The following is a 12,740-nucleotide window of genomic DNA, read 5'->3' on the forward strand; positions in this document are numbered from 1 at the left end:
TTACTTCCTCCTTTAATATGTTGCACGTTCCCCTATGGGAGAGCAGGGGTTGGGGGTTCTCCTCTTCAGTTTTTCCCCGGCATTCTCCCCTGGTCGACTTGTCTGCCAGAAGTTGTGAGGCCCCCACTGTGTTTTCCTGTGAGATACAGGATTTTCGGGAGACTGATCCTGTAAGAGTCTTTTGGAGATATTATCCTCTTCTCATCCTACGGACTGGTTTGGAGCCTGTCCCTTGTAATCCTGTGGTCTTTCGAGGGGGGTGTTTCATTTCGACTCTCTAAAAGATCTATCTCTTTGGGTTTACAGCAGAGGATCCAGGATCCAGTTGCACCTTTGGGTGCTGGTTGCCTTCTTCCTAGACCTGTTAAGGTGGCTCCTTGGCCTCTTGTGGTCTGTAGATTTTTTCAAGAGTCTAATGTCCAGGGACATTGGGATATGGGAGTGCACTGCAGGGGACATTCCTCTGTATGTGACCACTGGATGGTCCTTATGGGGTTAGAACATCGACCGGTCTCAGGTTCTTGGGGGTCTGGCTTATTGCCATGTCTCTTGTCTGAGTTTCGGACTCCGGATCTGGATCGGTCCTAGGTGAAACCAGCTGCAGCTATTGGCACCTTGAATGTGTGCTCAGTGTCCATGAGGCCTCATAGCTCTTTCTCTTCTCATTTTCCGAAGGGTGCTGCCCTCCTTTGCATGCAAGAGGTCATAGGGCTGGGTTCTGGTACTGGGACGCTGTAGTTCAGTGTCTTATCTCCCTTGGTTGAGAGTGGTCCTTTTTAGGAAGGGAGCTGTGTAGGGGTTCTGTACCCCAAGCACGCAGTATTCTGTCCTGTCAAGCAAATTTAAATAATAGTCAGTTGTTTTCCTTGTGGCCCCCCTGTTTTCTTCTGAGGTGTGGTCTGGAGAATTTTGTATTCTTGTATTTGGACGTTGCCAATTATTTGGACTGGGTCCGTTACCTCGGAAGGGTGGTCAGGGATCTAAGGCAATCCTTGGGTTCGCCTTAGTTGTTTTGAGGTTTCTTTCCTTCGTTGGTGGTCCTTTAGACATCTTATGGGTCCTCCGTTTTCCCCCTCGAGGGTAGGTGTAGTTTCCTACTTCAGGGCGAGGGTTAGCTCTGTGTGATCAGAAAGCCTGCAAGACTTGGCTCCTTGGGGGCTTTTTATGCTTGATGGATCTAGGGATCTGAGTGGTCTTTAGCTTGGCTTTTTAGGTTATTTAACTGATGGGCAGTTACTGGGTCCTTTCAGGTTTTTAACCCCTCGTTCCAGTTTTGTAGGGTGTTGGGTTTTTTCAGGATGTGGTGCCCTTTGAAGGGGCCGCCTTCTGTACCAGCCATTTTGTTTGCATTCAGTGTCCTCTATAGCTTGGGTATTGTTTTCCCAAAAGTAATGAATGCAGCTGTGGACTCTTCTGGTCAGAAGAAAATCAGGGAAGCATAATTTAGGTTGTTTTTATTTTGTTCATGGCAGCAAAAGAGCTGATTGCCCTTTTAAGGTCAATGTCCATACAAATGCCCCTTTAGGGACAGTGGGTAGAACAGGGTCGGCTCCAGAATGAATGAAATGGGGGGGCATTTTTTTTTCACGAGGGGGCACGCATTTACAAAGCATGTATGAGAGTCAAAATAAGAGCAGACCTACATATTCTGCAGGAAAGTGTAGCTTCTGGCTGGCTTATCCTCCACTATTAACATTTGGAGAATATGTGCTAAATCACTAGGTAAAATAATGAAGTCTAAATCCTATGCAGTGCACTAAAACAGAGCCATTAAACTTGAGACGCCCAGTGCAATAGCGCCTTAAAAACAATTCACCCCTTAACCACCATGATCCAAAACCCTTAAACTCATTCTCAAATCTCAATCATGTCCCCTAAACAGCCATGCACCCCAAACCCCCCAATGCAATTAACCCCTTTGTTTGCAATAGCAGTGAGGATACTAGGTTTTCAGGCACTGGAAATTTTGTAGATTAGATTTGGCTATACCTGTTTCACAATAACGAATGGATATCAGGCTACTTAATACAACCTATGTACTATGAACCTTTAAGAACCTATAAGAATATGATTGTATCATATAAATATAAGTCTATAAATGGCTACCAGCTTCTATTGATGCCTCAAAAGTGCACTGTGATCTTAGGCCTGGCACAGTGCACTTTTGAGGCGTCGATAAAAGCCAGTAGCCATTTACAGACTTATATTTATATGATACAATCATATTCTTTTCATGGTCTATTGTTTAAAAAAAATAGTAACTCACAATGTTTAGGTAAAATTAATAGGGTTAAGACAAGTCCAAAAAGTCTCTAATTAATTTCCAATTCCAAATAAGAGGTTAAGACACGGAGCTTCTTGCAGATGCGTGATGCAACCTCACAGTTCAGCAGCTAACTCTGCCCCCAGCATGCAGCATTACATAACAATTCATTATTTTATTTATTATATATACACACACACACACACACACACATATATATATACACACACACACACACACACATATATACACACACACACGCACACATACATACATACACACACACACTTGTACATAAGTGTACTTTAGTTGTGCTTTTATTTATTTATTTTTAATATAAAGGTACACACCACAAATTATGTTATGTGTGTGTATGTATAATATATATATATATATATATATATATATATATATATATATATCCTTTATATATTTACCTAAGGATGCTGCAGCATTATAATTTTGATTTTACAAAATACAAATAGAATTGGCCGCAATAAGAAATAAACTCCTCATTATGAAGGAGATAGATTAGGCATCCATTTTAAAACAAGCATATGCAGTAATATTAAACTGCCACAAGATGGCAGCAAACAGCAGAGAACCACAGAAAAGGACAGGAGAAAATGTCCTGCTAACTGAATACAAGCACCTCTCCATAACTATGTGCACATTAAATAAAAAGTATTATGGTGCAATGCAACAAAGAGCACCAAAAAACACAGACTAAAGTGCGTACCACCGCCACGGAAATAAAATAAAATGGCACCAAAGAAAACATAGCTGAATTACAAACAACCTTGTCCCAACAAAGTACAAAGTAAGGCACTGCGCTATTGGTGCGTATAACTATTGCCACCAAATACAGACGAATATGCTATATCAGTAAGGTGACCGGCAATCAAATAATGCCGGTCCTACTATGTTAGACCGAGAGATCAGGGGAGTGAACTGTAAGAGCAAATAGTCTCTTAAGATCCCGTTCTGTCTAAACAGCATCTAACAGCATAAGTCGGACAAAGGTAATCTGAACCTTCACTCACCGACTCGAGTACCGTCCCCACAACATGTGGTAATGGCGCAGAACAGTGAGCACATGGAAGCAGTCTTTACCATATTTCTACCAGATCTGTGACTGGTCTTACAATAAACAGGGGATAAACATTGTGCCTCTAAAAAGGCAGTGTCTTAATCTCCTCCATGATAAATAGCTGTAATATTCCTTAGCATTAAGGATATGAACAGCGGAGGTCACTAAACAAGAGTAGATTAACCCCTTTACACGTATTAATAGGCACCTTACCTTCAAGTTCTTCCTTCCAGTTCCACTTCCTGACTGATGCAGACGCTCTCTCTCATACCCTAGCCTTCCACTGCACTGACTGAGTGCACATTTGAGCGCGCACAAGGGCCCCGCCCCCAGAAAAGTTGCGGGTAAAAAAAAAAAAACATTTTAAGTAAAAAAAATTTTAAAAAAATTCATTTAAAAAAATCCTGTGTTTTGAGGGGGCACAGCATTCCATTTGGGTGGGCATTGCCCCCCAAAGCCCCCCCCTTGGAGCCGAAGCCCCCCCTTGGAGCCGACCCTGGGGTAGAATAGATTTTTTATAGTTAGGTCCCTTTTTTATTTTGGGGGGGTTACTGTTTGGGGTTCATTTATAGTTTTTTTTATGTAAAAGAGCTGATTGCTTCAGGGCAATGCCTTACAAAAGGCCCTTTTAATGGCTATTTAATGGTTTATTCTTAGATTAGGGGGTGTTTTCATTTTGTTGTTTTTTTATAGGGGTAATAGATTAGGTTTACATATTTTTATTTTGGATAATGTGTTTGTTTTTGTTTCTGTAATTATAGATTTTTTTTATTTTTTGTAATATTAGATTTTTTATTTTAATTTAATCTTAGGTTGTTTTTTTAATGTAATGTTAGGATTTTTTTATTTTGCCAATTTTTTATTTATTTTTTAAGAAGATAGTCTTTTTTATTTTATGTAATTGGGGTTAATTTAGGGGGTGTTAGGTTAGGGGGCTTAGTGATTAGATTAATACTTTGTGTTGTAGGGAATAGCGGTTTAGGGGTTTATAGGTTAATTAGGTAGATTGCATTGTGAGGGCATGGCGGTTTAGGCGTTATTAGGTTAATTAGGTAGATTGTGCTGTGGGGGTTGGCAATTTAGGGGTTAATAGTTTTAATAGGTAGTTTACGATGTGGGGATTTGGTGTATTAGGGGTTAATAGTGTAATTAGATACTGTGGGTGGTGGATTAGGGGTTAATAACATTATTAGGTACTTTGCAATGTGGGGGTTGGCAGATTAGGGGTTTATACATTTTATTTAGTTATTGCAGTGGGGGGGTGGCGGTTGACAGGTAGATATTGCGCATGCATTAGGTGTTTGTTAATACTTCTAGGTAGTTTCATATTCAGCGCAAGACTTTCTGCGCCTGCCTATGTGTGGCAAGGTGAATATGGAGTAAAATTTCTCTTTGCGCTGAATATGTGATACCGACTTGCGATGCCGGTCCTATGTTAGTTAATGGGGGTAAAAATAGCGTGCGACGGGTTAAATATAAGTGCCACATTTGTATGCTGCGCCGTATATGTGATCGCTACATCCATCTAAAAATATCCAACGCCGGCTTTTGCAAGCAACGCTGCATATGTAATCTCGCCCATGATGTTTGAAGGCAGTTAGTTTTTCACTTAACCATTAATGTAATAACAATAGTCATAAATAAATGTGATCCAATGCAAAAGTAGTAATATAACTATTACCCTGGATAGCGCTTGCTTATTGGTGGCTACATTTAGCCACCTATAAGCAAGCGTAACCCAGGTTCTGAACCAAAAATAGGCCAGCTCCTAAGCTTTACATTCCTGCTTTTTAAATAAAGCAAGAGAACAAAGAAACATTTAAAATAGGAGTAAATTATAAAGTTGATAAAAATTGCATGCTCTATCTCAGAGCTTTCCAAACTTTTCATGTTGGTGACACACTTTGTAGACTTACATCATTTTGCGACACAGTAATTCAGTTGTACTTGCAAAAAGGAGGTTAAACTAACTTGTTTTAAAAGATACGGACACATACATAAATTATATAATAACAAAATGTATTTACAAGTAACAGTATGTATGTGCAAGAATTAAAAAAAGTTAAATAACACCAATAGCTACCTACTATTTTAATGGGATGTATGAGGTTGATGGGATGAACACAGTTTCTGAATATTTGGTGGAATATTAGATAAAGACACTCGCATTTCATCATCAAGCATTTTTAAGTTTCCACTTCCTATCCATATATCAAGAGCAGGAGCAGCAATGCACTACTGGGAGCTAGCTGCAGAAAAACCCCCACTGACTTCTGACTTCAGCTCAGCGTTTAAGCTGCCACCCTCAGAGCTCTGTGAGTCCGACTGACTACTGCCCGCGCTGCAAACACATTGCTGTCCCACTCACTGGCTACACTTGCAGTCACGCGCCAATTAAGAAGACTACACGTGCAGTCAGGAGCCAATGTGCCGCCAAATCCGCCAATGGTAATAGTTTCAGTTCCCACTGAGCTGTGCCAATTGGTTAAGATGATCTGTGACCCACTAGGTATCAATCACGTGTCAACCATGTGATATGCGTAGCAGGTAGGCGGAAAGTCAGAAACCAAAAAACAATTTAAAAAAAATAAATAAATTTAAAAAAATTTGTGCTGAAGCAGGGACACACCTACACACTGCTGCCGACACACAGTTTGGAAAGCACTGCTCTATCTGAATCATTAAAGAAAAATATTGGGTTTAGTATCCCTTTAAGGATTAAAATACCAGTGTTGAATCATTGAATATTGTTGGGTTTTCCAATGGATTAAAATGGTTTCAAACTGTAGAATTTTCAGCAAAAAGCCATGCTTGTTAGACAGTCAGAATAAGGATATTTATTATATACATTCTATACAGTAATGTCAGCAGTACGTCACACGTGAGCTAAAGAGGATGTGCTAATGTTTTTCAGGATACCGGACAGTGGACGCATTGTTGCAGAGAATGTTTGAGGCAGAGATTCCCCCAGAAGACGAAGGTCCCCCAATGGAGGAAATATTAAATTTGTCCCCCAATGATATTTATCCACAAAAGCCTACATTTGACACTGCTGCTTAGTAATAAAGTTGTGTGAATTGCTATGAGACTGGAATTTATAGGCTTGAACACCACACCCTGTACATTCAGAAACTGATTTCCATAAGCAAGAAACAAGCTTTATAAATCAGGGTTGTATTTTCTACTAAACATTCTTAATGCTAATCTATTTTTTTATTGTTTTTTTTTTTTTACTAAGAAAAAGGGAAAATACCAAAGAATAAAGTGTAACTAAAAAGAGTGTAGCCAGTTACATTCACAATAAATGATTCACTTTTGCCAAAATGATCTTTTAACCTGCACTTAACGTACTAATGTCTAGACACTTCCTTTACACAGGCGACTACTAATCTTACTTTTTCACCATTCTCTTACCTAACTTTTCCACAATATTTCTATCACAATTTAAGCAATCAACCCTATTCTATCATATGGCATCCCCTACCTTGATTAGACCTTCTGTTTTAAAGAGCAGTTTAATATGGCTTTATGTTGCACTGTTGATACAGTCAACAAGGAATTTTTGAAAAAAATTTGGAAGAGAAAAGGGAATAGATTTTTCAAAAATGATTTCATAAATAAAAAATGTTATGTATGTTTTCAGTGCTGTTAATCCACATCTGTTTATTTTGTGGCAACTGTGTTGTTTGGGCTTTGGTATACAGCTAGGTAAAAGGAAGCCTTGTAGGTACAGATATTGATAAAATAAACAAGCTCAACCTTTTTAAAATGGGTTGTGGTTTAAAAGTACAAAAACAGCTATTTCATATGCAACATTAAACCTAAAGGAGTAATTTATTATACATTTTGTACTCTACTGCTGGTATAACAAGTCATTGGAAACATACTACGGGGAAAAAAACATTAACCAGTGAAATTTGTCTGGTGATGTCATAGTTGTGAAAAAAGGACAGAAAAATAAGCTAATTATTGATCGCTGACAATATATCTTACATTATTCATGTCTTACAGTTAATAATTTTAATGGAATCATTGAGTCATTGTACTTAAAACTTAAGTAACACAAGTGAGGTGATACTTGTTTATTTTGTATTATGCCTTTTCTAAATTAATTACTGGTTTAAATGATAAAGATCTTGTGACATCTCATCTGCTAACATCTTAAAAGATCTAGATATAATTTACACTTAAAGGGATAGTCTAGTCAAAATTAAACTTTCATGATTCATATAGAGCAGGCAATTTTAAGCAACTTTCTAATTTTCTCCTATTATTAATTTGACTTCGTTCTCTTGGTATCGTTATTTGAAAAAGCAAGAATGTACGCATAGGAACCGGACCAGTTTTGGTTCAGCACCTGGGTAGCACTTTCTGATTGGTGTCTAAATGTAGCCACCAATCAGCTAGTGCTACCCAGGTGCTGAACCACAAATGGACTGGCTTGTAAACTTACATTCAAATAAAGATACCAAGAGAATGAAACAGATTAGATAATAGTAGTAAATTAGAAAGTTGATTAAAATTGCATGCTCTATCTGAATCATGAAAGTTTAACTTTGACCAGACTATTCCTTTAATGATCGTTCCAACTCCAGTGTAATGTCATTAGATACATTTGGAATCAGTATATGTTGGCATTGTTGTTACTATCCATTTTTTGAATTCATTTACAAATTGATTATTTATAAATAAAGATAATATTGAAATTTAACATCATTAACAGCTTGTTAACAAACAACTATAATTGTTTGTGTTAATGTGTTGGAGAGTTTTTTTTATTATTATGAATGTAACCAAATCCCTATTATCTATGATAATTATAGATACAAATAATAAATAACTTACCAGGTGGGATCTCGGTCTCCTCAGACTAGCTAAAGTCTTGCTTCAGACCAATGCCACCTGTTGGAGAGGGTGCCCACCCTACATATCTGGCGACCGTGTCCTATGATAGTTACATTTTAGGACAAAACATTTGAATAAATGAATTACATTTTGATGTGTTCCCTTTTCTTCATGATTCAGATAGATTATAACATTTGTAACAGGTTTCCAACTTCTATTAACAAATTCTTTTGGTATCCTTTGTAAGCATACCTAGGTAAACTCAGGAGCAGCAAAGCATCACTGAGCACTAGATGAGCACATTGGGTGAGCCAATAACAAGAGGCACATATGTGCAGCCACCAATCAGCAGTTTGCTCCAAGTAGTGCAATGCTGCTCCTGGGCCTTCCTAGGTATGCTTTTCAATACTGATACTAATAATGATACTAACAGAACAAAGCAAATTAGATCATAAAAGTACATAAGTTGTTTAAAATTGGAGGCCTACCTGAATCATTAAAGTTTATTTTTGACTTTGTCCTTTAAATCGAGCTGTTACCAGAAGTCTAGTTCTCTTGTATGGTTTTCTCACCCGGATAAGGTCCAGATAAGCAGATAATCAAATGTAATATTGTCCCTTCATTATGCCTAAAATATTCATAATGAAAGGGAGTTACTTTCTTCCTAATGGCAGTGAGATTCCACAAACTCATTCATTTACCTATGGGGAAAATACTTCACCTGGCCACTAGGAGGAGGCAAAGACACCCCAAACAAGCATTAAATATCCCTCCCACTTCCTCTACCCTCCCAGTAGTTCTTTGCCTCGTGTCATAGAGGTGGCAGAGAGAGGTGACTTGCTGAAGTTCTTATTTAATGGAGTTTTCCTTCAAGAGAGGATAGAGGAGCTGTAGCCATATAATTCTCTTATTAGAGTCTTGGTGAATGTTAGCTCTGGCTGTCACATTGGGAAGTTCCCATGCCTCCTTCCAGTAGATAGAAGCTATTTCAGGCAAACAATGTTAGTTACACTGATTTTCCTTTGTACTGCATGTCCCTGTCAGATTAAAGATAAGGCTGTCAGACACGGAGGATCAGAGAATGCAGCGGACAGAAGAAGCCACTGAAGACTTCGGACTCCCTTATATCGCTTGTTCCATGGGGACCCTTCCTGTTTCATGGGGACACTGATCACAGGGGTAGAAAGACTATGGAGCCCTATAGCTGCCAGTGGGGGTGGGCATTTTATGTGCATTACCCTAACACCTTTTATTGCACTTCTGAGGAAAGGAGTGCTAAGGGATGCTTGGATGCACAATATAAATGGCGATGATCAGCTATTCACAGAATAACGGAGCCTTCACGTGCTACATGAAGGGGCTATGAATTCATAACAGTGGGTCACAGGGAGAGTCCTGCACCACTTGCAGGCCAAAGTGGTCAATTATTTCTGCACGCAATCTTTCAGGGCACCATTATTAACATTGTTTTGAAGCGTCCTTCTAGGGGCATGTTCTTAGCTCAGTGCGGGGGTTCGTGATGCCGTCATTAACTGGTGTGTCTTCACTCGGCTCAGATCTAAGCAGCAAGGTTGGCACACAGATCACAGCAGAAGCGGTTTACTATCCAGCTGTTCATAGAGGTGATAAGTAACTCTGGGCAAGCATTGGGGGTGATCGCCTTTAGAAATAGCTGGACGTTTATGGGCTATATCCTAAGACTATGGAGGACTCACAATCTAGTCTCTTTCTAGAGGAGATCAGTCCTCTGCACAATTGTGTAATGCATGCCTCTCCTCTGTACTGCAGTCTCATTCAAGTGGGTCTAGTAGCAAGTCTCCTGCACTTTCTTAGGTTAATGTTACAACCCCTGTGACTTCGCAGGGATCTGTTAACCCTGATATACCCACAGCTCAGCCTCCTTCTCCCTCCCTAGGTCCCTCACATGCAGTGCTCTGCGACTCCATTCCCCACACATCATCTGTAGTTGTTGCCCTGCTTATTGATTTGACTGAGCAGAGACAATCAGACAAAACTGCTGCCCTTAGCGCATTTCCTGTTGCAGGGAAGAGGAAGGTTAAGCATGGCGCATCAGAATCTAGGACCGATAGCTCTATGGAGGCTTCAGCGGTCAGTCATTCTGAACTTTCTGATGTGAAGATTCCTCGGTGAGTTCTTAGGGTGAACTATAATCATCCTGTTCCTCCACTAAAAAGAGGGTAGAGGCAGAGGATGTTAACTTTCAGTTCAAACTTTAACATCTGAGATATCTACTTAAGAGGTTCTGTCCACCCTGGACATCCCTGAACCTAAACCTGCTGAGGAAATGAGGGTTCACAAGTTAGATATGGTTTTTCAAAACAAAGTTAAATCCCTAGAGGTTTTTCATGTTCCTTCCTTTATGACAGATATCATATCTAATGAAATAAAACAATAGTAATTTTCAATAATGTGCACTTGTTATAGGTATATATTAAAGGATATAGTTTTTTAGACTGTTTTTTTTTTTTTTGACTGGGTCAATCTTGATAAAATGTCGCTTTAAGAAAATGTCCCTTTAAGACCTTCACTTTTCCACACCGGAATCCTCAAATTAAAGGACCAGTCAATACAGTAGATTTGCATAATCAACAAATGCATGATAAGAAGACAATGCAATAGCACTTAGTCTGAACTTCAAATGAGTAGTAGATTCAGTGGCGTCACTAGGGGGGGGGCGGGGGGGGGCGGGCCGCACCCGGGTGACACCAAAAAAAAAAACTTTTTTTTTTTTTTTTTTAATTTTATTGAAATTCAAAGAAATACAATGTTGAGATGCATAGATTTATTTTTTTTAGAGGGGCTGGCATTTGTGAACATTGGTGGGACTGGGGAAGTTGTAGACACACAATTTTTTTTGCCCCTTGAGCCAGTGCTGCAATTTCAACAAATAGTTTTCCCGGCTGCTTTTGCTTGTTTGTACTTTGCTTCTCCCCTGCCCAATTTCGCTATGAATGTTGTGGGCATGCCGTGGGGCTTGCAAAGTTGCGCTGCTTTCCTAAACCTGCCTGCCTATCTGTGCTCACTGCTCAGTGACATGTGGAGCAGTGGAGTCACTCACTGCTGTGCTGTCTCTCTAAATGGGAACTGGCAAATCATGAGGGGATGCCTGGCACCTGACCGCATGACTGTTTAACACTGTCTTTAAAGTGAAGGAGCCACGTATGATGCCCACCAGACCATTATGGTTACGGTACACTAAGTGCACACTGAACAGGTAGGAGGGCGGGCGGGGGTCTGGGGGTGGGCAGAGTGCAGAGGTGATTGGCCATAAGAAGCGGTAGGCACGCGGCCCGGGGCTGTGCACTGACAGACTTGGAACAGAGTCAGAGAGCAGAATTTTCATAGTTTGCGCCTAAACCTTTTCTTTAGTGATTTATTTTTAGAGTGCTCTGTTTATCTTTCATTTGATGCTCTGCTGAGCCAGGGAGCAGCTCTAGGCATGCGCTTTATAATTAATGCAGTCCAGTTTACATATTTTGTAAGTGTGTGTCTGAGTTTTTGTGTTTGTGTGTGTGTCTGAGTGTGTTTCTGAGTGTTTGTGTGTGCATCTGAGTATGTTTTTAAGTGTGTCTGAGTGTTTGTATGTGTGTTTGCCTGTGTTTTTGTGTGTCTGCTTTCTGGGGGGGGTGGTGACACCATAACTTACCGCACCGGGTGACACCAACCCTAGTGACGCCACTGAGTAGATTTTTTATAAAAATTAAATTGCAAAGTTATGTCTATTTCCACTCCCCCTGTATCATGTGACAGCCATCAGCCAATCACAAATGCATATACGTATATGCTTTGAACTCTTGCACATGCTCAGTAGGAGCTGGTGACTCAAAAAGTGTAAATATTATATGACTGTGCACATTTTGTTAATGGAAGTAAATTGAAAAGTTGTTTATAATTGCATGCTGTATCTGAATCATGAAGTTTAATTTTGACTTGAGTGTCCCTTTAAGAGAAAGATATACAAAATAGTGAAGTTCTGTGATACAGACGGCATATGTGAATACTTACAGGACCATACACACACACACTTGAGAGCTAATGACTGAGCTCTCATTTGTATACACTCAATCATTTCCCACTCCTCTGACAGGTTAAATAACAGGAGACTGCAGGATCCAGGTAAACATTTATTTAAAATACATAAAAACATAATAAAGCATAAAGGACAATGTATAAGCACACTTGTATTACAAGTGCATGATCTACAGCTGAAGGAATGCCGTGACAACTCAGCGTTCCAAGCTGATCTTGGATCAAAATAGTTCAGTTGCGTTCAAGGAGTCCTGCCTTACGTGCTGTGTCCTAATCGATAAGCAACTCTGACGTACGTTTCCCCCACATGGGCTTTTTCAAGAAGTCATATCTAAAGAATGGGAGAAACCTGGAATGCCCTTCTCTCCATCTCCAAACTTTAAGAAGATTTCCACAGTCCCTGATTCTTTTTTTGTAGACGTGCAGTATGGTACCTAAGGTAGATGGTGCCATTTCCACTTTAGCTAAGCATACCACTATTCCTCTAGAGGA

At 39.7% G+C, this 12,740-nt stretch overlaps 2 protein-coding genes across 2 annotated transcripts in view; one reads left to right on the top strand and one right to left on the bottom strand.

Annotated features, from left to right (window-relative positions):
- Positions 1–7,005, top strand: part of LOC128657571 (two pore calcium channel protein 1) — a 291,641-nt gene extending 284,636 nt beyond the window's left edge. The window contains exon 19 of the mRNA XM_053711945.1: positions 6,268–7,005. Coding sequence (XP_053567920.1) covers positions 6,268–6,413 — 146 coding nt within the window. The 3' untranslated portion in view covers positions 6,414–7,005. The remainder of the gene's footprint in view (positions 1–6,267) is intronic.
- Positions 7,006–10,588: 3,583 nt separating this feature from the next.
- Positions 10,589–12,740, bottom strand: part of BUB1 (BUB1 mitotic checkpoint serine/threonine kinase) — a 126,510-nt gene continuing 124,358 nt past the window's right edge. The window contains exon 24 of the mRNA XM_053712601.1: positions 10,589–10,594. Within this exon, the coding sequence (XP_053568576.1) occupies positions 10,589–10,594 (6 nt within the window). The remainder of the gene's footprint in view (positions 10,595–12,740) is intronic.

The sequence above is a fragment of the Bombina bombina genome, chromosome 4, assembly GCF_027579735.1.
Source record: "Bombina bombina isolate aBomBom1 chromosome 4, aBomBom1.pri, whole genome shotgun sequence".
Lineage (NCBI taxonomy): Eukaryota > Metazoa > Chordata > Amphibia > Anura > Bombinatoridae > Bombina > Bombina bombina.